Source organism: Sprattus sprattus, assembly GCF_963457725.1.
Source record: "Sprattus sprattus genome assembly, chromosome: 1".
NCBI lineage: Eukaryota > Metazoa > Chordata > Actinopteri > Clupeiformes > Clupeidae > Sprattus > Sprattus sprattus.
The window spans coordinates 65,832,843-65,858,679 of NC_137920.1; the positions used below are offsets into that span (position 1 = coordinate 65,832,843).

Below are 25,837 nucleotides of genomic sequence, written 5' to 3' on the forward strand. Positions count from 1 at the left end.
ACCCATAACTGCAGAACAAATACCCCCCCCCCCGCAAACTTTCCAGTGTATCCCTTTCACCCAACAAAGCCCCCAAGTAGGAGCTCACACAGTAACCACTCACTGCACCAGACACACACACAGACACACACACACCTGGTAGATGGCCTTGAACTGTATCTCTGGGTTGTGCTCTGGCCTGGATGAAAATAGCTGTAGCCCTGGGCACAGGCAATGAGGCAGGCAGGTGGAGACGACACGCACACACAGAGAGGCAAACATGTATTCACATCTCTCTAACACACACACACACAGTAATGGTGTAATGCTGTTTGCGCTTCAGTCCAAAACTATAAAAATCAAAGTTAGTGGCATTTTTCCTCTAGCTCTCACAAACACACACACACACACACTCACTCTCTCTCTACCACTCCACACACACACACACACACACACACACACACACACACACACACACACACACACTCTCTCTCTACCACTCCACACACACACACCATGGCAGGTTTCACAGGGAGGCAAACAGAAGGTGTGTGTGACAGGGGACGGCTGCTGAGCTTCCAGTCTAAGCGTGAGGTAGATTATCACACAGGCCGCACCATATGTCACTAGTAAGGGCTTTCCCACACACACACACACACACACACACACACACACACACACACAGATTGTGGGGTCACCTTGGCGACACTTCTGTTTTCATGTAGTAATAACGGGTACTACAGATAAGAGGGAGAAAGAGAGAGTAAAATAGTGAAGCTGAGAGTGAGAATGAAAGACGTGAACAGAGAAGATGGAGAGTTTTGGTGTAAAATTCATCACAGTGAGTGTGTCTCTGTTGTGGGATGTGTCCGAAGTTCACATCAACACAGACATATATTATGCATTTTTTTTTTAGTAAATCTCATTTATTAAACTTAGAAAACACCATTTTTCGAACAGTTCAAGAGCAGGAAGAAGAACTGATAAAAAGAGGGGCTGGGGGGGGGGGGAGTGAGAGGGTCAGCGTAGGACGGAGCATCAGGCGCCCCGTGAGTTTCACCTTTAACCTTTGACCTGTCCTGTGATGTCAGCCCCCTCACCTGCCGCAGACCAACGCAAAATAAAATTAAATGAACAAACAAACAAAAAATCCTCTGACATAATAATATAATAATAATAATAATAATAAATTCCAAAGACATCAGGTAGAAAAGTTGAATTGCAAAGTCACTCATTCAAGTCAATTTGTGTGTGTGTGTGTGTGTGTGTGTGTGTTTGTGTGTGTGTGTGTTTGCTGCCAAGAAGAAACTAAAGAAAAAAAAAAGGAATATGCAACATGAACATGTAATTAGGTTGCCAAACCGAAAAACTTCAGCATTTCGTTTTTTTCCTCACTGTTTCTGGGGCACTAGAGGGGGGGAGGGGGGGTGTATGTCCTGCACAGCTCAAGGAGAAGCAGGGCAGTGGCATGATCCTTTAGGATGTCACTGGAGACGCCTTCATCAGTCCAACAGGGAAGTGCAAATCATGTATACAGGAGTATGTGTGCGTGTATGTGTTTGCCTGTGTGTGTGTGTGTGTGTGTGTGTATCTAATGTAGGGGGTGTGAGGGGTGAGGGTGGGCATGTTTTGATATCCAGACGGAGGGGCGAGAAGGAGGGAGGGAGTGACAGGGAGTAAAGGAGGGGGCCAGGTTGTGTCCTTACGTCCGTATGTCCATTTTGTCCTTCATCTGTCTTTCTCTATCTCTCTCTCTCTCTGTGTCAGTCTGCCTGCCTGTCTATCACTCTGTCTCTATCAGTCTCTCTCCATCCTCCCCCCCCCTCCATTCTTAAGGCGCCGACAAGGGAGACTCGCGGTTGGGCGAGCCGGCCAACAGGTCCTCAGGTGGGTAGACGGTGAGTGTGCATGCCCGGATGCCCCCTAGCGACTCAGGCAGGTCGAAGACCTTGTGCCACTCGTCCTTTTCTGGGTCGTACTTCTGCACGATCTCCACCATGCAGCGGTTGTTCCACGAGTAGCCGCCCACCACGTAGATCCTGTTCTCGAAGACGGCCACGCCCACGTCACTCTGGCCCCGCAGCATGGCGGCGATGGGCGTCCACACGTCCAGTGACGGGCTGTAGTACTCGCACGTCAGCACGTCATCGTAGTCGCTCGTGCCCCGGAAGTGGTTGCCGCCGATCACATAGAGCCGGTCGGCCACTGTGCACATGCAGTGGAGCCCGCGCACCGTGGTCATGGGCGCCTTCTGCGTCCACTTGTCCGAGTCCGGGTCGAAGCACATAAGCTCCTTCTGGAAGGTGTCGTGGGTGATGCCGCCTAGGGGACAAGAGGGAGGCATAAACATGAGTGTATAAACACAAACAAACACTTACAGGGTTTCCGCTACAGTTTTTTTGGCCTGGTAAAACGTATTTAAAAAAAAAAACTGTCAAAATGTCTGGTAATAATGCTCATACAAAACTTATAATGTAGACTGTTCCTGAACAGGGCGCTTCTGTTTTGACAGGGAAACTGCCCATCATCAGCCTACAGTACTTTCCCTGAAGTAACGACTGAATCAACAGCCGCACCTCTCATAGATGCCATGTGCGCATAAAGTGGCAGATATGAAGGCGTTCCACGTTTACGGGGGTTTAACTTTTGCAACAGCCTGCAAAGTGCTTATTTATGAGATCAGTGAGCTGTACCCTGACTGGGCTACACTGGCAAAAATTGCCTGTTTTCTGCCTGTGTCGTGCGTGCCAGCCTCTGCAGAGTCAAATTAAGACAGAGCCGTAAAGACGTCTCGAGGAGGAGAGGGGGACACTGCTTAAACGCATTGCAAGCTGCAAAGAGACATTGGACACGTTTGATTTCAAGTCGGCAGACGAGGACTTTTTCGCAATGAAAACAAGGCCTATGGACTACAACAGACTTTGGATATTACAGCTTACAGCGGTTTCCTAATAGCCTATACTCCAGCGGCAAATGTTGATGATTTGTTCAATCATTACTGTATGTTTTTGTAAATAGTTACTATTCAATAAATAACCAAACTGATTTGAGGTCGTTGTTATTCTTTCCTTTACCTAGTTATACATTATATTTGTGTTACATAAATGTTACTGAAATTACTAGAAAGGAAAAATCGTAGCGGAAACCCTGATACACACACACACACACACACAATCACACATAGCCTACACACAGGACAGTCAGACACTCCTTCTGAGCAGAGGAGACAAAACAATATTTGTTTGAAAAAATGTATGCATACAAAGACACACACATACCAGAGACAGACAGAAGGATGTACAGTATATAACACACACACACACACACACACACACACACACACACACACACACACACTGGTGGCACCAATTCAGAGTATTTTGCTACTCAGACAGCAAAAACACAGTAATCAAAGGAGAGCAAGGAAAATCAGTGGCTCCAACCTAAACAAACAAACAAACAATCCAACAAACAAACGCACAAACAATGAGCTACAGAGCAGTGGCATTAATCAGTCAGGCTGTGAAAACAACCTGCTGGCGTTTTAATCGGTGGCACTAAAGCAGGACTAAGCCTCTCCCCCCAGCACTCACGGAGAGAGAGATAGAGAGAAAGAAAGAGAGAGAGAAAGAGAGAGAGAGAGATACAGAGAGAAATAAAGAGAGCGCCTACAGGCAGAGAAAGTGAGTGAGGGAGACTGACGGAGAAGGAGATGATGGAGACAGGGAGCCAGAGAAAAAGAAAACACTTTGACGACAAGCATCAGGAGATGTAGTCTCGTTGGTGCGTCTTGTATGTGTGTTCAAATAATATGTGCATGGGAGAAGTGAGTATGGTTGCATGTGGTGTGTGTGTGTGTGCGTATGTATATGTGTGTGTTTGAAATGCCAGGTGTTCTCACACACACACACACAAACACTCACACACACCCCTGACTGAGCTTTTCATCACATTAGGAAATCTCTGAATAATGCACACACAGACAGGCGCACACACTTCAAAGCACGTTATTCTACACCCAGTGAGCACTGAATAATGTAGTATAGAATAATGTAAACACAGACACACATATACACACTCTAACAGCCATATATTCACACAAACATAAATGCGCCCGCACACACACACACACACACACACACACACAATATTAGTTGCTGAGTGGTGACTGAGACACAGCGAGGGAGAGAGGGAGGGAGGAGGAAAAGGAGGGAAAAACAGGACATGTCTACAGGGAGGGCTGAAAATAAAGAGGAGCACAATCCCAGCATGCATCTGGGCGGGAGCCAGTCAGAACACACCCGCCCCACCCCACCCCTCTCCCTCTGCTCCCCCCTGCAGAGCAGAAGCTGTGTGTGTGTGTGTGTGTGTGTGTGTGTGTATGTGTGTGTGTGTGTGTGTTTGTTTGTATGTCAGTTCCGTGAGCATCTGCAATGCATGCTGAACACAGAGTGAGATGACGCTCGGAGATATAACTCTATCTCTCTTTCTCTGCAGCCCTCGCTCTCCCTGTCTCCTTTTATGCCCTCCCATTTGTCTCTCTCCATCTGTCCATTGCTCTCTCAGAATGTGTCAATCTGCTTGCACTGTCTATCTTGTTCCTAATCTTAGTTTTCATCTCTCTCTCTCTCTCTCTCTGCTCTCTCAATCTGTTCCTTTCTCTCAGTGTTTACCTCTCTCTCTCCATCTGCATCTCTCTTCCCATATGCCTTCTATTTCCATGCCACTCTTAATATAGGGAACCCTATTTTGAATGTCTTTGCTCAAACACACACTGTCTCTCCAAACGCCTCGCTCTCCATCTCTCCCTCAGTCTCCTCCACTTGTTCTCTCTTCCCCCCCCCCCCCCCCACCTCTGTGCTGCCTCGTGTTAATGAAAGAGTGATGGATGAGTGTGCTTCGTCTCTGGCATGCATCGGGTTTCACACACACACACACACACACACACACACACACACACACACACACACACACACACACACACACACACACACACAACTGGCCGCAGGAAGAAGTGTATAATCTCCTGAACATGATGGTGTATGGTTGTGTGGGAGTGTGTGTGTGTGTGTGTGAGAGAATGTGTGTGAGAGTGTGTGTGTGTGTGAGTGAGTGTGTGTGCGCACGCCAGTGAGTGACTGAGAGGATGTGTGTGAGGGATGTCGAGAAAGCGGGAACGAGGGAAAGAGGATATTAAAACCTTTATCAAAGGGCAATGAAAGAAAAACAAGATGGGACGAGTCCACACCAGCAGAGAGAAGGATGATGGTGGGAAAAGAGAAAGGGAACACAGAGGAACAAAAATTGAAAAAAGGAGGGAGAGACTGAAAAAAAAAAAAGAGACTTGACTAACAAAATGAGATTCAATTAAAATAAATTTGTGGCAGAGCTACAAATGAATGTTCTGTGGGAGGATAGAGGAGCCAATGGAAGAGTGAGGCTGATTGATCTCCGTGCCCATGCTGATATTTCCCATTCTCTCTCTCTCTATGTGCTTGCGTCGTGTGTGTGTGTGTGTGTGTGTGTGTGTGTGTGTGTGTGAGATTGTGAGAGAGAGCGAGTGTGTGTGTGTGTGTGTGTGTGTGTGTGTGTGTGTGTGTGTATGTGTGTGTATGTATTTGTGTGTCAGTATCAGTGTGTGTTAGCCGGGTTGGCTCAGGTTTTCTACACACACACACACACTCCATGACACACTGAATGGGAAACTGCTTTTGATGCTGGAAGATGAGCCTGTTTTTGTTCTTCCTGCTGTTCCCATTCTCAATTACAGACAGACAGAGAGGGTTCTCACATCATGCCAAAAGATGCTGAAGCACAGCTGCCCTACACTATAGAGTATTATATTTATGCATGGTCATTAAATGATAGGAGAAATACATCTACTTTCAAATGCCAGCTCCTACAAAGGGCGAGAGAGAGTCGGGGGGAGATGAAGTGAGGGAGGTAAAGGAAAGGAAGGAAGAGATATGAAAGAAGAACAGAGGTCGTGGAAGTACAAGACAGTAAAGGAAGAGACTGAGTGATGAAAGAATAGGAGAGAAAAAGGAGAAGGTGAAGAAGGGATGAGGAAAAATGCACAGGAAGAAAAAAAGGCAATTGATGCAAAAATAGAGGGTCAGCATATTCCAAAAATACTGTCGTGCAGGATGATCGAGAGAGAGACCACAGCCAGGTGTGTCTGTAGGTGTGTGTTCATAAGCTGGAGACTGTGTGTGTGTGCTTGTGTGTGCTTGTGTGTGTGTGTGTTTAGTACACAAGTCTGTGTATGCTAAGTTGGTCTCATTCTGTGTGTGTGTGTGTGTGTGTGTGTGTGGTACACAAGTCTGATTATTTTTGTGTATGAGAAGTAAAGTAAATGCTTGTGTCATGACTGTAGGGTGTTGAGCACAGAATGTACACCCGTGAGTGTGAGAACTCCTGTCACCTCACAAAGACAGCTATGTGCACACTAAAAAAAAAAAAACATACGCATGAATGCTGCACAGAGAGGGAATGTGAAAAAGACAGAATGACAGAAGGAGAGAGAACGATGGAGAGAGACAGAGACAGAGAGAGAGAGAAAGAGAGATAGGGAGAAAGAGTGTCAGGGAAACATTTCTGCTCCAGTTGGCATCATGAGGTATAAAAGAAAAAAAGAAAAAAAAAACTCAGAGGGGTCAGTTGTGAGGCGGTAATTCAATTGACTGTCATCAAGGCCAGCTGAGTGCAAACAGCCCAACAGATCATTCACAGGCTGCTCATCAAGACAAACACTTGGATCTTTCTGCTGCATTTCTTCCATTCAGTCAACGACAAAACCTAGAACATCAATAGCAATACTTTCCAGCCTATATTGACCGTGACCACTTCATGTTTAAAATGAATGGTGTGGCACATTAAAGCCTTAAGAACATCCTCCTGTGAAGAAACCGACACGCACTCTGTGTCGCAGTCAGCCCACTGGATGATGTGGTGTAAGTGTGAGTGGGCTGAGCGGGTGGGCTCACTCTCCCGTGGCTCCAGGGGGCAGCCTGGATCAGCTCTGCCCCACTCGGGAGCACACTGCAGGGGGAACTGAACTGGGGGAGTGGGGGTATTCCTTCGGAGCTGCTAAATGGACTGGTGGCAGCGGATGGGCCTTGTGCTTACGGCTCATGGAGGCGAGAGAGAGAGAGAGAGAGAGAGAGAGAGAGAGAGAGAGAGAGAGAGAGAGAGAGAGAGAGAGAGAGAGAGAGAGAGAGAGAGAGAGAGCAAGCAAAACACACGAGGGAGAGAGAGAGGAACACACAGAACATGCAGGCAGGGGATAGATGGATGAAACAAGAGTGAGCGAGAAAGAGGAGGCGGAGGTTGAGGGAGCCTGTAGCCATGCTCTCATGCGCAATGCTTCTTCACGCTAAATTGAGCTGGACTACCTCAAGCATTAAAAGCAAGGCAGACTCAAGAATTTTCTTCGCATGTCAAGGTTTGTGTGTGTGTGTGTGTGTGTGTGTGTGTGTGTGTGTGTGTGTGTATCAAGGCTTTGTGTGAGAGGTTAAGGATTCTTACCCACTGGTCTTAAAGACTTAATTTCTGAATTTCTAAAAACAGATCTTGATAATTACTGAAATCTGGTGTCGAGACAAAGTGATTATTACGAGATTATTGTGCCCCAAGTAAAATGAAGAAAAACACAGGTGGTATCCTGGTGTGGTGAAAAAAAAAAAAAAAAAAAAACATTTCAGTTATTCAAATGGAAAATATTAATAAATAAATCACATATGACTGAAACTGCATTGGCATTTCTAAATTTACAATTTACCACTGTGCTGCTTACATTCGCCCAGCCGAATCAGACTGTTATGAGGAAGACCAATTCAACAATCTCTATACAGAAATAAGCAATTTCCAGGCCCAGGGTAAAGTGCTATTGTGTGGAGACTTTAATGCACGGACCGGTGTTGAGCCTGACTATGCATCCACAGAGCAGTGTGCACACGTGTATGGCCAGTCACCTTTGTGATTATCACCAACCACCATAACACTAAACAATCTAATATGTAATACCAATAACGGTGGTAAAGAGTTTGTGCACCTCTGTCGTGCCTTACGTCGGTGCATGCTTAATTGTAGGATCAGAGGGGACTCTTTAGGTATACGTACGTACACGTATGCTCTTTAGGTTTACGTACACGTATGCTCTTTAGGTTTACGTACACGTATGCTCTTTAGGTTTACGTACACGTATGCTCTTTAGGTTTATGTACACGTATGCTCTTTAGGTTTACGTAAACCTTTGCTCTTTAGGTTTACGTACACGTATGCTCTTTAGGTCTATGTACACGTATGCTCTTTAGGTCTATGTACACGTATGCTCTTTAGGTTTACGTACACGTATGCTCTTTAGGTCTATGTACACGTATGCTCTTTAGGTTTACGTACACGTATGCTCTTTAGGTGTATGTACACGTATGCTCTTTAGGTTTACGTATGTTCTGGTGGTAATAGTGTAGAGGATTAAGTTAAGTTAAGGGAAATGGTTTTATACTGAATGTTTAAATATCAGGAACTGAGGCATCTGTCAAATCAAAAAACACCACTATCCCACAACAGACTTAAGAATGCAATATTGTAAAACCCTATAAACCTACAATCAAATCAAAAATCTTTAGTAAAAAACACCATGACAGTACCCATTCAAAATTCTAAAATCAGAACCAGATCAAAGATCAAACGAAAAAAAAAACAACCTAAACCCTATTTCCAGGGAAGAACTGGCACAAAAACGCAAATCCTTAAAACCCCATAAGCCTGTGGTCCAGACAGAATGAAAATCAGATGCTTCAACACAACACACCTCAGCTGACGAGAGCGGAGCTCAAATTAAAAGCTCACTCAAAGATCAGGCTGTTTTCCTGACATCTGGAAACAAGGGGTTATTACCTACATTCATAAAAGTGGAGACAAATTGGACCCTGATAATTACAAAGGCAGTAATCTGGGCAAGGCATTTAGGAGCATTTTAAATTACAGACCTCACTCCTTCCTCAACAAACACAATGCTCTAAATAAAAAAAAAACAAATTGGCTTTCTCTCAAACTGCCGTACCACAGCCCATATTTACAACCAACACTAACCTATCAAACATGCGAAAGTCACAAAAAATTGGTTATTATTAAAACGAACATTTGTTTGCTTTGTTGACTTTGTTGAAAAAAGCATCAAGGTAAAAGAAAGGAAAGAGAGAGAGAGAGAGAGAGAGAGAGAGAGAGAGAGAGAGAGAGAGAGAGAGAGAGAGAGAGAGAGAGAGAGAGAAGCAGTCTTAGCAGAGGTGTATCTCGTGTGTAACCCTGGCATGGAGCTTGCTTGTGTGTGTTGTTGATGTTGATGTAGATGTAGAGGTGTGGAGTGCTGGGGTGAGCAGGCTTTGATTCCTGGCTGCCGGCAGCAAGTGAGCTGCAAGGCTTAGGCTGCAGCGGAGAGAGGAAGCCACAGGGCGCTCCATCACAGATTTTAGTCATGCAAACACCCCCGACAGTACCACGCACAAACACACCTACACACGCTTGCATTCTGGGGAGAGCACAAACAAGGCGGTTTTTCATTTCAGGAACTCCGGCCACCTCCTAGGTGGTGTGAGCGCTTACAGGCACGGCCCCCCTAATGGTCCCTTGCAGCCCGTCTGTTTCCAGTGCGGTGTACTACCGGACCTGACACAGCCTTTGCTCTGTGATCCTGACGCCAATTCAGAGCCCTACAAAATAACAGTATGTTTTTTCCAGCAGCAGCAACACCCAACATAAGACTGCTAAACCAAACTAATTCTAGATAGCGTTAGGATTACCCCAAGGCCGAGTCAACAGCTGAATTTAGCTTTAAGGCTGCTAACACTCGATTAAATGGCTTCATGACAGCTGTAATTACTTGATTACTGAAGATACCAGCACCACTGTTGACTAATTAAAACACAAACAACATTTTGCTTATGTGTCTAGTCAGTCACAGTAACTCTGTAAACTATAATTCTGTCTTTGTATTCACCGCGTAAGGTCTGGTAAGAAATATTCTTGCTAGTTAAAATTGTTGTCCACATCCGTCGCATTTAACCAATACGCATCAACCATCACTGCAAGCGCCATCCAGCAGTTTCAGGGTCGCTAAGAAGTACCTACCCTGGAGTAGGTACTTATTTCGCCCCCAAAAAATGGCCATGAAATAGGTCCTACAGGGGTGGTTCCTGCAGTCAGTTCCTGCAGTGGAAAACCGGCAACAGATATCTTTCACACGCACACACACACAAAATAGAGTTGTTACGTTGTTAGGGCTGGAAAGAGAGAGCGAGAGCGAGAGCGAGAGCGAGAGAGATGCTAAATTTAAAACCATACACACACAGATAGACAGACATATAAAAGGACAGACTCACAGAGACAGACAGACAAAAACAATACATGCACACAGGGAACAATAGAATAGCGTGCTATGAAGCTCTGGCAATAAGAGAGTGCTCAGTCTGCGACCACAGAATGACACTCGGCTCCCTCATATCTCATTAGCACACAGTCAACAAACTCTTTCTCTCCCATTTTTCTCCAATCCCAAACATCTCCAAAGATGTGAGGTTCATCTTGAGGGAGACGGACAAACACAAATGAACACACACACACTCACACACACACACACACTGAGATCTCAGAGAGAGTTTGGTGAGGTCGGAAAGGGCCTGGATTAAGAACACAAAGGGCCTAGGGGCTACACCTATTCAAAGGGCCTAGGACCAATATGTACCAATATGCAACCACAGACTAGACGTAGAGATGTACTGGTCGCCTCTACCTCAGCATTGGCCTTCGACGATTTTAGACAGTAGATGGCGTGTTGACCTATTTTCAACCTATAACATCTTTATAACAATCAGGGGCGGACTGGGGGGAAAAAGTGGCCCGGGAGTTACTGTCAGACCGGCCCACTCAATACACGGTGCGCGGCCCACTAAGTACACAGCGCGCTGCCCACTCAGTACACACCGCATTGCCCACTCAATGGATCGCACGTATCGGTCAGTGGCCTACTGGGAAAAATACCCATAGACTTAACCATATTTTGGTTGATTACAAAGAAATTACATCATATATGCTTGTTTTTTAATAACATTTGGATCCACCAATTTGCCTGGATGGACACATGGAATAAAATGATACTGGCTATTGTAACACTCCAAGGTAGGTATAGTTTGCAAGATGAATAGTATCAGATCAGATCAGATGGTTATACGAATAACTACAAAGCCTATTGGTTAGTACACTCAAAGCGTATTAGATAAATATACTTGAAATTAGTGCTGTCAAACTATTACAATATTTAATCGCAATTTTTTGTCCATTATAAATGTCCCTTAATTTATTTTGTATCCATTTATCCATGTTTTATTCCAGAATCATCTATCTAGATAACATAAGTGTTGTGAAACGCAAGCTTTACTTGGCCAATTCAACACCTTTAGATAACATATTAACAATCTATATAACATATTAACATTGTTTATAATGTAAGTGTTGGTGTAACACAGTGATTTTAGCATAACAAACTAGCTGGTTAACTTATTTGACACAAGTTACAGTAGCCTATTAGAAATGATAAGATTGCCCTATTTACAACTACCACCATGGATAGCTTGCTCATCGATTGTAAGCAAGTGACTACGGCTAACATGTTAAAATAGATAATCTCGATGTTGACAACAGCTTGCTTATTTTACCAGATCATAACCGTCTCAATTTACGACATACCGTTAGCTAGGCTTGCTGTAGGGAACGTTACCTCATCTGTGAATAGCAAGCTAACATTTGTCAAGGTCAACGCCACATCTTACCTTATCACTGTCACCAGTCAGTGGTTTTCCAAATAAAATGTAGGCTAGAGTTGACATTTAATAACACCTAAACTAAATCAGACTGACGGAAGAGATTGACAGAGGCAGCAGCAAACTGTGCCTCATCCGTGTTAAGGGCTAAGCTGACTGCACACGTCAATACGGTTGCGTGTCCTGGCTGGGCTTGTAAGAATCCCAGAATCCTCTAGGCCTACCTCAATCGGCACAGCTGAGAACACTTCGGCTGTGTAAGAACCAATTTTCAGGTGTTCATTAATAACATAGAGATATGTTCTTACGTTGAACTTCCAAAGTCCGTAAAACACATTTAAGAAGTAACGTTAAAAAAATAAAAAAAAATCGAAAAATAGTCACCATAGGTGTGAAGACAGATTGTAAGTAGTAGTATAAAGTTCAGTCAGTGCTTTCTAATTGATACATGTCTTAGAGAAAACTAGATTAATGTTGTCTTCAGAAGCTATAAAATATATTATACCGATATGCGCTGCGAGGTGCTGCTGGTGGGCTGGTTGATGATTATAATTGGCCGATGATTATGATGGGCTGGTGTTTTGGGCCATCGGCCCACCGGGGATATCCCCGGTATTCCCGATGGCCAGTCCGCCCCTGATAACAATGGTAATTTTGTCAATATTAACACCAACAGGGATAGTTTCATTACAGTGCAGTCAACTTAATTAGTTTACAGATTAAACAAAAAAAAAGGTTTCCATACCATTCTGTACCCCATAGTATAACTCTTTAAGCTGTTCCTTAACGTGCAACGTCCTTAGCTAAGTGTGATAGTGTGTGTGAGTGTGAGTGTGTGTGTGTGTGTGTGTGTGTGTGTGTGTGTGTGTGTGTGTGTGTGTGTGTGTGTGTGTGTGTGTGTGTGTAGAGGTACTTTTGTAAGATTGGTCTGGACCCCTCTTAGTTATCAACACAGTTTTCAGATAAAATAAACATTTTAGAGCCTTAAAATGTGTGATCATGGTGTCTGGACGTATGCACTGGCCACGATGTAAGACCAAGACATGCATTACATTTTGTACGCCATTAAATAAATAGAAAAAACATTGATGCAAATGAATCAGCTGTTCATTTTTAACCCCTTGCGAATACAAATCCTTGGGTAACATCTAGCCTGTCCCTTTTTGCAAACTTTTTTTTATTTTTATTTGACTTACATTTTATTTCTCGCTGATTTTCTTTGTTAAAATTATCATGAACTGGCCATCATACTCACATACACAAACTGTGAATGACCATAATCAATGCCAGAAAACATGGGATAGGAATGGGTATAGGAACATTTCTTTTAGTGGTTTGGGAAAAACGTAAGAAATACCCGTCAAGTTTTCGTACAATGCTAAGTGACTCCATAATCTGGAAACCCATTTGATTATTTTAGGCTACCCGATAGTATTCGTCACACACGTGAACAAGGAATGGGCTACACACTTTCAGAGGCCAATATAGGCCTCCTTCCTGTCTCAAGCAGGGCCCTGCCAGCCTACCGACCCTAGGCCTTAAGCCCCATTAGGCCCTTTGTTAATTCGGCCCTGGTCATCTCCTCCATCCCCGCCCCTTTAGGACCAACTTCAACTTTTAATTAGATTTAAAATGGTGCAAAAAACTTCAAATTACTTCCAAGTCTTTCTCCTGCTCTTCCCCCATCTCTCATGAGCACACTCTCGCCCCCTCACACATCGTAAACAAAACACACACAGACCGTAAAACAAACACGCAGACTTTCCTCTCTCATTCTTGCACAAACAGTAAACAAATATACACACACATTCCTTCCATCAAAAACACTCAAACCTCTCTCTCCAAGAGACACACACACACACACACACACACACACACACACACACACACACACACACACACACACACACAGTGTACCTGAAATGTACATGAGTCCTCCGTAGACTGTGCCTGCGTGGCCGTAGTGCGGCTCATTCATCTTGGCCACGTACGTCCACTCGTTTATCCTGGGGTTGTAACACTCCACCGTGGCTGCAGAGGGAGAGGAGAGGAGGAAAACACGCTATTACCATCACTGTCATTATGGGCCATTACAGTTCAGTGCTGTCACCACAAATAGCGGCAAACTACTGCGTGTGTGAGTGAATGAGGTGAGTGAGCGAGAGAGGGATGGAGGAATGGCCTTCTCAGTCAAACCAGAGATAACGCACACGTGAATATGCAGCTCGCACCAACACAGACACACACGTTCATTCACTCTCAAACACACACACTCACTATTTCTTCCGCTCGCGCACAGACACACCCATGCATACACGCACTCAGGTACACAGAAAGACACACAGACAGATAGACACAGACAGACAGACCTCAGGTAATGAAATTCAGCCTCTCGCTGTGTTTATGCGGTGTGAACAGCTGCGAGTGCATTCACCTCCGTCTCGGGGCGTCTTTCCTCTACTATGCATGAGTTTATCCAGGCAGAAATCCATCCACCACTAGCATTCATCATGTCTCATTGCTTGCCTCACACACACACACACACACCACACACAGGGATCACATTCACACACACACACACACACACACACACACACACACACGCACCGCCAGAGCAGGCACTCTCAACAACCATGCACGTAGCCCATTATAATCAATGTCCAATGAAGGGAAATAACAGAAAAACACAAGGTGACTTTCTGGAGCTGTTCCGTCATCTGGTTTGTACAGCGAGTCTCTGTGTGCGTTTTTAAATATTTTAGTGATGACCCGTTAACGTAAGGCTGAGGCTCCATTTGAATTCTCGGCTGGCGGACGAACGTGGCTGCTCTCTGTCTTCCTTGTTCTCACACACATACACGCAGGAAAGAGAAAATAAAAATAAATAAATGAAAAACCCATAATATTATTTGAATTACTGTAAGTGGGAATGTGTGTCCTGGGTGTTTTGCCAAACACACCTCCACACCAGCCCACGTGGATCCTGCACTGCTGCTCCTCTGCTTTCCCAAGTCATTAGTCATTCTTAAATAATTCCCTTTAAACAGCCAGGGAGATGGAGAAGAGCACTGAAGCCTTCTGAAAACCTCCCAGAGGTCCTAAATGAAGTAACAGCCTCTTCAAGTAGGTACACACTCTCTCACACACACACACACACACACACACACACACTCAAGTACACGCTTCTCCATGGAGGGTTGAGGCTCCAACACAGGCATGGAAATAAACTCACTAGAAGGAGAGATCCTGGGAAAACACGGGGGCTAAATGAGGACCAGCAGAGATGCATCGGAGTTCTGAAGAAAAGTCTCAAACACACACACACACACACACACACACACACACACACACAACTAGAGACACAAACAAGCATTTTCTGAATATAAAACATAAGCCTCACTCCGGCTTGAAAGACTTACAAAGAAGAGCTCGCCAAGAGGCCAGGTGCCTCAGGGAAAAAACAAACAGCAGCCTCTCGGCTCCTCAAAGACAATGAATCTGACCTGAGGAATTAATATTAAACAAATAGGAAGTAATGATTCTAGTTTAAACTGGGTTGAAGTGTTTATTCACTCTATAAACAGCACACACTGACCCAAAGGCCATAACACCCATGCTACTGAGGCACAGGGAGGCACTTGAGTGATGTGATCACCATAGAAACGGTGACCATGGTGAAGACTGGAGTGGGCAGGAGATTGGGTGCAGAGGGAAGAGGGACACGCACACACACACACACACACACAAACACACTGTTTCTCTAACACACATTGACTGCTGGACACACAACTAGGACAGAGGTGGTCAACCAAGCAGGCTGGCCCCAGTCATAGAGTTGTTTCAGAGAGTTCTAGGCAGGGGGTGCTAGAATGGCCTTTTTGCCCCTGTCTTCATATTTCACCTAGCGACCTGGCAAACAAACACACACACACACACACACACACACACTCAATCACCAGACCACTGCTGCATAGAGACGCTGACAGATGTTCACCCTGAGGCTGGCTATGGGCAGCACTCTTTTGATTTGAACTGTGTGTGTGTGCTTGTGTGTATGCATATGTAAGTGTGAGTGTGTGTGTGTATGCATATGTAAGTGTGTGTGTGTTTGTGTGTGTGTGTGACCACCCTCTCTGAGCTCACTGGACCATGCATCTCTGGCATTTTAATGCCTAGCATTCCATTAGGGCGTTCACCCAGAAGTCACCAGCACACCTCCGGCCAATCCCTGCCACCCTGCAGAGGACGACCTGGTTTCTATAGCAACCAGTGACCGGCGCTGTCAGGTGTGTGTCTGGATATGTGAATGTGTGTGTGTGTATGTTCATGAATGAGGTGGCTCACATTTCCTTTCCTCAACTGAGAATAATACAAGAAAACAAACAAACAAACAAACAAACAAACAAACAACCAACAACTCATTCACACACCCAAACCCCTTTACACAGCGCACACACACACACACACACACGCTCTTAGCATCATCATACTAATGCTGATGAAGTACAAGCTGTACCTGAGTGGAGAGGATGAGGAGTGATGAAGAGTTGCAGTGAGTTTGCTGTAAAGTGTTGATGCTGCACTCCAGGTAGATTAGCAGCCTAGGTAATAACTGTTCTGCTACCTCATCACTGTGTGTGTGTGTGTGTGTGTGTGTGTGTGTGTGTGTGTGCGCGCGCACACGAGGTCTGGAGTGTATGTGTATAAATAAGTCACAGTGTCATCAAGTATGTGAAGTTTCGGAGCAGTGTGTGTGTACACACAAGTCCCACTCTCAGTACATTTGAAAATGAAATTCATACCTTCTCTCCACCTCAAGTATGGACAAATGCTATAAAAGACGGTCTGTTTGAGAGTACTAGAGTGAGGCTGTGAAAGCATTTCTAGGGAAACTGCCTGAACCTCTAAACAGAGATGGGGGGGGGGTGTGTGTGTGTGTGTGTGTGTGTGTGTGTGTATACATAAAAAAGATGATTAAGAGAGCCATCATTAATGGTATCCATGGTGCCTTGGTACGTGTAGCACTGGAATTAGTGAGAGAGAGAGATAGAGAGAGAGAGGAGAGAGAGAGAAATCACTCTCACCACCCAGAAACTGGGAGGAGACCCTGGCTGATCTCACACTGAAACTACTGACTGCTGTGGAGAGACATAAAACAACCTGTCCGAGACATCGTGAAGCTCTCTGGCATGCAGTATAAACACCAGCACATAGAAGGGTGGACACACACACACACTTACACACACACTAACACACCGACAGTGTAAACATCAGCTCTCCATCCTCCTTGAATACCAGGCTGAAGCCTCCCTATCCTCGACACCAGGCGAGCCAGTCTCCATTTTCTCTCCTCCAGCTCTCTATAAAACCAGCCCCCCCACACACACACACACACACACACACACACTCTGCTTATCTAACCCTGTTCATCTTTCAGCGCAGCTCCAATCCCTACCTGACACCAGTACAACCCCTTCCCAGACTTTTATATCCAATAACTGGGCCGCTCCATGAACTCAAAACACCACTGGAGGCTGAGAGGAGGTATACAGCTTTATAGGTTTGACTCTTAACCGTGCAAGTCCAGCTCAGGCATCCATAGCACCCCCCCCCACACACACACACACCCACACACCCACCCACACACACACACACACCCTAAAAGCCCTACCCTTCAGGTCTGCTCCATACCCCTGAGATTTACACTTGCCCTTGTCGGACGTGCTCTTCTTGCTGATTCCTGCATACGGCCTCGTCCAAACGGAATTGACAATGATCATTAGTGTTCGAGACATTGTCCTTTTACGTCCCCTCCCTGATCAATGACCTACTCAGGTTCACTTTCATGCGGACTCCACCTCAAGATAAGGTCCACATCCGAGTTAATTACACTCCGATACGCAGGGAGAGTCTGTCCGAGGCACATGCACACAGATACACACACGCATACACGTATAGCCCAGATGATGGGAGCATAATGTAGACATAAATGATCTGTGACACACACAGACACACAGTCTTAATCCATATTTGTCAGATGTGTAGTACAGTGAGTAGGGACAGATTCATAGAATTGACATCTAACAATGCTGCCCTCACACACACACACACACACACACACACGCATAGCCCAGATGATGGAGGCATAATGTAGACAGAAATGATCTGCGAGACACAGACACACAGTCTTAATCCATATTTGTCAGATGTGTAGTACAGTGAGTAGGGACAGATTCAAATAATTGACGTCTAACAATGCTGCCCTCACACGCACACAAACACACCCACACCCACACCCACACCCCCACACAAACAAACACACATCTTACCTAGCTCCCCGGCAGCATTCCTCCCACCCACGGCGTACAGGTAGCCCTTTAGCGCGCTCAGGTGGAAGAAGGTGCGCTTCTCATTCAGGCAAGCCACCTGGATCCACTTGTTGTAGCGCGGGTCGTAGCGGAACACCGTGTCCACCGCCGTCTTGCCCTTGGTGTCGTAGTTGCTCTGGCCCCCCACCACGTACAGAAAGTTACCGATGACGGCGATGCCGTGCTGGTAGCGCGGCGCGTCCATGGGCGCCAGCGCCTTCCACTCGTGCGCCTTCTCGTCGAAGAGCCGCAGCTCCTTGCTGACCACCAGCTGCTGCCGCAGCACGCCGCCCAGCGTCACCAGGTGCGCCGAGTCCGAGCGGATGGCCGTGCGCTCCGACTGCATGACCGGCTGCATGTAGGGCATCATCTGGTAGTTGCTGGCCTCCAGCAGCAGGTTGACGCAAGTGTTGTCCGTGCGCATGAAGTCCACCGTTTGCACGTGGTTGATGAGCTCGCTGGGGCTCATGAGCGGGAAGCGGATGTTGCGCATGAGGCGCGCGGCGTGCTCCATGCGGCCGTCCTCGAAGCGCAGCCAGCGGCACGCCGCCTTGAAGAGCTCCAGCTCCCCGCACTGCTTCAGGCTGTTGCTGGCCAGCACGAAGGCCAGCCGCTCAAAGGGCAGCTTGACGAACTCGCCGGTGGCCAGCAGCGAGGGGAAGTTCTTCAGGATGAAGTTGTTCACGTACTTGTCCACCTCCGTCAGGTTGTAGGTGTTGGCGATGCGGCCTACCTCCACGCAGTTGTCCAACGACACCTAATGGAGAGGAATGGGTTACTGGGGGGGATAAGAGGATCATCACACTGTTCCTTTGTGTTCGCTCACCTTTACTCAGTCAATTGGAAGGCTAACAACGCTACCTAATAACATCGAGAGTGTATTCACTTATCAGGGAAATCGCAATGCCCTTCTTTGCCAAGAAGTGTTCAAAAGTTCATTTAATTAATTGAAGGGGAATTTTGCAAAGAACTATTTTTTTTTCTGCCTGTAAGAATGTAGCAAGCACTGTAGAGCATCAATGCTAAATACACCTCGGAGAAGCGCTGGTCTGGATGCCACGCTATGCGCAGGTAATGAAGTGTGTCTAAATGCCAAACTAAAAACGTCAACCGTGCCCTGACTGGTGCCGAGAGGAAAGGATTCCATTCCGTCTGACTGACTACCCAAGGCTAGGGATGTAGGGATAAACCTGCCTGCCATCCAGCAGCTGATTCAGGACAACATCCCTGATCGGTCACCACTCCACTGTGGTAAAATCAGATTTCATTTGGGCAGGTGTTTGGGTAGAAGATGTTACATGCCAGAACAACACAACAAAGGCGGCAAAGGAAAATCATTGTCCTCTCAGCTAGCGGGAAGGATTACTGTACACAGAGCCGACATTCTCGTTCTCTTCAACGTGTACATCTGACACAAACATGGAAGAAGGGGTAGATGACACCACTGGGGGACTTGAGTATTAGATACACGTTTGATTATTCTCGGACAAGTAAATACATGAAGGTCGTAGATGCTGATTAAAGCAAATCAACAGTACCCATAACAATAAGGCCAATCATGTCCTCCAGCTAATCAGTAGACTGAACACAGAGGCATGGTCCTCGAGGCTTATCTGTACGGTTCTGTCTCTGTGTAAACTGTTTTGTGATGTATATTTGTTTCTCTGTGTGTGTGTGTGTGTGTGTGTGTGTGTGTGTGTGTGTGTGTGTGCGCTTTCTCTTACCCCGGAGATGAGAAAGACCTTGCAGAAGTCGAGCACAGGGAGAATCTGCAGGAAGCTGGCTGCCTCCAGAGTGTCCTGAAGGTTCTCCATGTTGAGCGAGAGCTTGGCTGTGTATATGAAGTCGATGATCTTTTTCAGTCCTATCCGATTTACACCGTGAAGCTTAATACACACTAAATCCTGCTCCTTCATCCCACCTGAGAGAGAGGAGGAAGGGAAGAGAGAGAGAGAGAGAGAGAGAGAGAGAGAGAGGGGAGGGCAAGGGAGAAGAAAAGAGAAGAAATATGGGTAAAAGGGCTCAAAAAGAGATAGACAGTCAGGCAGACAGAGGGGAGACAGATAAAAGACAGATAAAAGACCGAGACAGAGAGATGGAGGGAGGAATGGGGAGGACGAAAGCAATAAAGAGAGTAGATGAGAGATGGAGGAAGAGGAGAGAGGGGAGGGAGGGAGAAGTAAGATGATTAAATGCAAAGCCTGTAAAACACACAAGCCTGACCCACTTTTGTTTAAGGGTGATGTAAACAAACAACACCTCAATACTCTCTGCCTTTCTCTTCAGGTAACGGATGGAGAGATGGAGGGAGAGAGAGAGATGCAGATGGAAAGAGACTAGAGACAAAGCGAGTGACGGAGAGAAACCGACAGAAAAACAGTACTGAATGACTGAATGACGGGGAGAGAGGCAGAGGTAGAGGGGGCAAGAGAGAAAGGGGAAGATAAGACTCCTAATGGATGCCAGCAAGAGACGAAAGAGAGAGAGCGACGGATGGAGGGATGGATAGAGAGATGGAGCATGAAAACAGAAGTAGGCTGCGTGAAGCAGACAGCTGGAGAGTGGATGAGTCAGCATCCCTGAGTGGACACAAACACACACACACACACACCCTCCAACCGGATCTCTAACAGAGAGCTGGGCAGCCTTGGACCTTTGGGGGTGGTTAGGGTGGGGTGGACGGGGGTTTCGGTCGGGGAACCTTGTGAGGTGGCCTTCTGGTGTTCAGATGGGAAAGGACTAAAAGAACAGTCCAACACCCACCCACGCAGCGGCTCGGCAGAGAACATGGGCCCGACGTGTTCCCCACTCAACTCCTGCATCCACTTCAGAGCACACAATCACAAAAGCCCTGAGCATGCTGATTAATTCAACAGTACTGGGTCGGAGCCTCCTCCCTCTCCACACACACACACACACACACACACACACACACACACACACACACACACACACGCACACGCACACGCACACGCACACGCACACGCACACGCACACGCACACGCACACGCACACGCACACGCACACGCACACGCACGCGCACGCGCACGCGCGCGCACACGCACACGCACACGCACACACACAAACACACACACACACACACACACACACACACACACACACAGATACGAAAACAAAAAGCACATTAAACATACATGGGTTGCACGTGGGCATGACCATAGACTGAGACTGCATTTACAGTGAAGACAAACAAAAACAAATAAATAGAAATAAACAAACATAAATAAAGGGGTCAAAAAGGTTTGAAGGGTAAAAGTAAAGTCTTTAGTAATCCAATATAGCCCTGCCTTATCCTTAACCTTTTTATCATTTGTTGCAGTCAGTGAACACACACACGCACGCACGCGGTGGTGGGATGAGAGGGGCTCTGTGGCTGGCCCTCTGGACTGGATTGTTATTGGATTGGGGAGGTGGAGGCCAGTAGCAGGTGAAAGCCAGGTGAGGACATGACTGAGCGGTCTCACACACTTCTGGAACATTCTCTTGCCCCACTGCTTAGCAAAGCCTGCCTCAGCCCTCAGCACTGAGCCCCAGTGGGCAGCCACAGGCATGTTTACATCAACATCCACACAGCACAAAGAGAAGGACACACCACACACACATGACAGAGGGCAAATATCTTAAACCAAGACACTGGCAGAACTGATCTTGCTCTCACCAGACACACACACACACACCCCGCCAACACAGCTGCCAGAGATAAAGAGTGGGGCAAGAGAGTTCCGTTATTAATCAATTAAGCAGCCGCAGAACCTGCATTGATTATCAGTTTATCCCTAATCCCTGCCTGGCCTAAATAGCGCCCCTCTAACTAACACACACACACACACACACACACACACACACACACACACACACACACGTGTCTCCTTCTCATATCCACTCCATTTCCCTTGCTCCCTAAATCAGTCCATTTTCATCTTTTTATCAGCCTCCTTCCTGTCCTATGATTGCTTGCATCATTCATCCCACCCTCCCTCGGCTTCTCTCTCCCTCTCTGTCTCTCTTTCTTTCTTTCTCCCTCCCTCTCTCTCTCTCTCTCTCTCTCTCTCTTCTCCTCATTAACCCATCAACTTCTATTTCTTTCTAATTTTACATACAGATAACACCACAATTTAAACAACTTTCCCCAAAGCAGAATAGCAAAAAAAAAGCTAAATATGAACCAAAAATGAAAGACCAAACTATACATCTCATCTACAGACACACACACAGACACACACACAGACACTCTCTTCAGTCTCATTCAGTCTCTGTCACTAGCACTTTTCTCCTCTCTAGGTGTGTGTAGTGTTCCTCCCTCTCTCCTGCCAGGGGATACATTTCTTTTGTATTTAATCTGTCACAGCAACACAGTGGCTTCATTTTATGCTCCAGTGAAGACACATCAAAATGTCAACATTGTTGAAACGCTCTTGTCATTTTGCTTTCCCCCCTCCTCTCCTTCCTGTGACCCTCTCTCTCTAAACATTCTCCCATCCTGCGTTCTTCACAGTCTCCTTCTTTCTCTCATTTTATCTATCGCCCTCCATAAATGCTCTTCCCATGACCTCCTTTTTCTGTCTCTCCCCATCCTTCCTCACCCCATCCTCTTAGATGGAAATACTGTCCTCCCCTCTCTCTGTAACCCTTCCCCAGTTTCCTCTCTCTTTTCACTCTTCCTACCCAGCTCACCTCAAGACCAAACCTTTCCCCCCTTCATGCAGGGATCTCTCTCTCTATCCCCCCTCCATGCAGGCATCTCTCTCTCTCTCTCTCGCTCTCTCTATCCCCCCTCCATGCAGGCATCTCTCTCTCTCTATCGCTCTCTCTTTCCCCCCTCCATGCAGGCATCCCTCTCTCTTTCCCCCCTCCATGCAGGCATCTCTCTCTCCATCACATGGAAAAATTGCACTTCTTAATTAGCATATTGATGTTAGTGGGGCATCTCACGATTTAATGAAAATGTAAGCTTCCATCATTCTTTCTCCCTCTCTTCATCCTTCCAGCTGACTCTTCCCCATCACAATCCCGTCCCAACTCTCTCTCTCTCTCTTTCCCCCACTCCATGCATCCCCCTCTTACCTGTAAACATGGCTTTGAAGTAGTCACTGGAGGAGGCCATCATGGCTCTGTGCACGGGGAAGGGCTCGTCTCCGTCACCCGGAACCAGCGTCACGTCACACAGCAGCCCCTCTATCCTGAGCTGGTCAAAGCCCTGATGGAGAGAGATGGAGGGAGGGAGGGAGAATGGGATAGAGAAAGAGAACGGAAGAGAGATGGAGGGAGGGAGAGGGAGCATGGGATAGAGAAAGAGGGATAGAGAAAGACAACGGAAGAGAGATGGAGGGAGGGAGAGGGAGAATGGGATAGAGAAAGAGGGATATAGAAAGAGAGATGGAGAGGGTGAATGTAGGGAAAGGAGAGAGTGCGACAGAAAGAGGGATATACAAAAAGGGAGGGAGGGGGATAAAGAGGTGACCTTGAGTTTTAACCCAAATTAAATGTTCAGAACATAATCTTCCTTTAAAGCACATTAGTGAGGCCAGCTTCTCTGAACCACCACCACCACCACCACCACCACCACCACCACACACACACACACACACCCCCCCAAGATGAGTAACTCTGTGGGCCATTGGACTAAAAAGAGAAATGGGTGCACTAGAAGCGGAGTTTCCACCCCAAAAAAAGGGAAAAAGAACAGTAAAAAGCAGCGTAAGACTTATTTAACTAGCCTAGCAGATTCCACAGGCTTAAGCTGAACTGACAATCATTTCCGTAATGGTTTTAATGACTCCATAGAGAAAAGACGGGAGCAACAAGAAGGAAGTGTTATCTTGAAATTAGACAGGGTAAAAGGAAGTAGATAGCCTGAGCCATTATTTAGGCTGTGCTCCAGACAGCTTGAGTGACAGGCAAGGGTGAAGTCTCCTCTGCCCCGGAGATGCTGTCGCTGCACTTACCAGTGACTGTCAGGGGTGGTGGGGGGCATTTTAAACCCCCCCCCCCCCACCCCAGGACACATGAGTCACGCTATTTTACCTTGACGCATTTTAAATGGATGCGGAAAAGGGAAAAATAAATGCATCATCTGGAGACCACAAAGACAATAGAGATGGAGGTCTATTCATTCTGGTGCAATCATCATAGCCTCACTCCTCACTATGGGATTACTCAAAATCCACTTCCAGAAAATAATAGCACACACCAAAATATATAAATAGATTTGATATATAACATAATAACATATTAACAACACAACAATACATGATGAAAAAGACAGCCCACATATTTGCTAAAGAGGGATGCTGGACTGGGATGCGTTGGGGAATAAGTAGGCCAAGTGCAGTCTGTCGGCGGTGCTCACAATGAGTGAGGAACAAGACAGAGGAGGAAAACTCTGACTGGAGACAGGAGATGCCAGAATAGCAGTGGCGTAGGGGACCAAAAAAAAAAAAAAAAACATTTTTGTATTTTGAGAACTGGAAGGGATTTTTATATAGCACCAACACAATAAAATGATCTCAAGCCGCTTTACAGAGCCCAGGTCCTGTACCCCCTTAGAGCAAGCACAATGTCGACAGTGGCAAGGAAAAACTCCCTGTTAACAGGAAGAAACCTTAAGCAGAAACTCAGCACAAAAGGGCACACAAAGCAGATCCTGCTCTGGGACATTGCTGCACCATTTTATGTACAGTGTCGTTGCTTTGTTTGGGCTGGTGGCGGGTACCGATAAAAAAAAAGAAAAGAAAAGAAAAACAGAATAAAAACTAAAAATCTAAACTCAATAATACTAAGAATTTCTGTATTTTATGTAGTGACAGGCATGCACTAGGGGTCTAATGTCAGAGCCAGCTCTGCATTCTGGGTCTCTTAAGCCCTGAGGTATACGGTATCTCTAGTGAGCGAGCTGCATCAAGTTAACAACCAGCACAGACAACACCCCCCTGCCCGCAGCCTCAGAGGATGCCGGTCTAGACACCGGTGCCTCTGGCCTTCACGGTGTGGCCTTCTCCCGGAATCTACAACACAAAGCTGGGGGAGGCATGAGCCAGGAGACTGAGTGGTGTGATTGCCATGGGGCCAGTATGCTGGGGCGGATCCCTGTCGATTACTGAACACTCCCATGGAGCGTGGGGAGTGTGTGTGTGTGTGTGTGTGTGTGTGTGTGTGTGTGTGTGTGTGTGTGTGTCTGAGCAAGGACACGATGAAAATGGATGACCCACTTTACTACTTGGTCATCTGGGGAAAACAAAGTGAAACTAGACAATAAACAAATAATAAATAAACCAAGAAACGGTAAATAATTCAACAAACAATTAAATAAATAAATAATAGTGATGTAAACAAATACATACAGTGGGAAGTTAGCAAACAATTTGCTATTTGTAATGAGTTGATTAATGGCGTCAATGTTATAGCATCCATTTTAGTTTGCTGGCTTAATAACTCCCCTCTCCCATATGACATCAGCACAGTGCTTATACAGCTATAGTGTCATGCTGCAGTTCAATTTGAACTGAATCACCAGAGTTGAATGACAAACCTCTTGACAACTGCCTGGGAGCCTCCAGTCAATTAATTTCCAATTACTTTTAATACCAAAGAACTATTCAGCATCATTTAATGCATTTAATGTGTGTGCGTGTGTGTGTGTGTGTGTCAGAA

General features: G+C 46.2%; 1 protein-coding gene across 2 annotated transcripts in view; it reads right to left on the reverse strand.

Moving 5' to 3' along the window:
- Nucleotides 1-945: 945 nt before the first annotated feature.
- The window catches only part of klhl13 (kelch-like family member 13), a 78,031-nt gene continuing 53,139 nt past the window's right edge, over nucleotides 946-25,837 (reverse strand). For both annotated transcript variants that reach the window (XM_080855607.1, XM_080855606.1), the window contains 5 exons: nucleotides 23,252-23,384; nucleotides 19,891-20,087; nucleotides 18,128-18,923; nucleotides 13,716-13,829; nucleotides 946-2,301 (listed from right to left, as the gene is read on the reverse strand). In XM_080855607.1, the coding sequence (XP_080711733.1) occupies nucleotides 1,811-2,301; nucleotides 13,716-13,829; nucleotides 18,128-18,923; nucleotides 19,891-20,087; nucleotides 23,252-23,384 (1,731 nt within the window). In that variant the 3' untranslated portion in view covers nucleotides 946-1,810. The remainder of the gene's footprint in view (nucleotides 2,302-13,715; nucleotides 13,830-18,127; nucleotides 18,924-19,890; nucleotides 20,088-23,251; nucleotides 23,385-25,837) is intronic.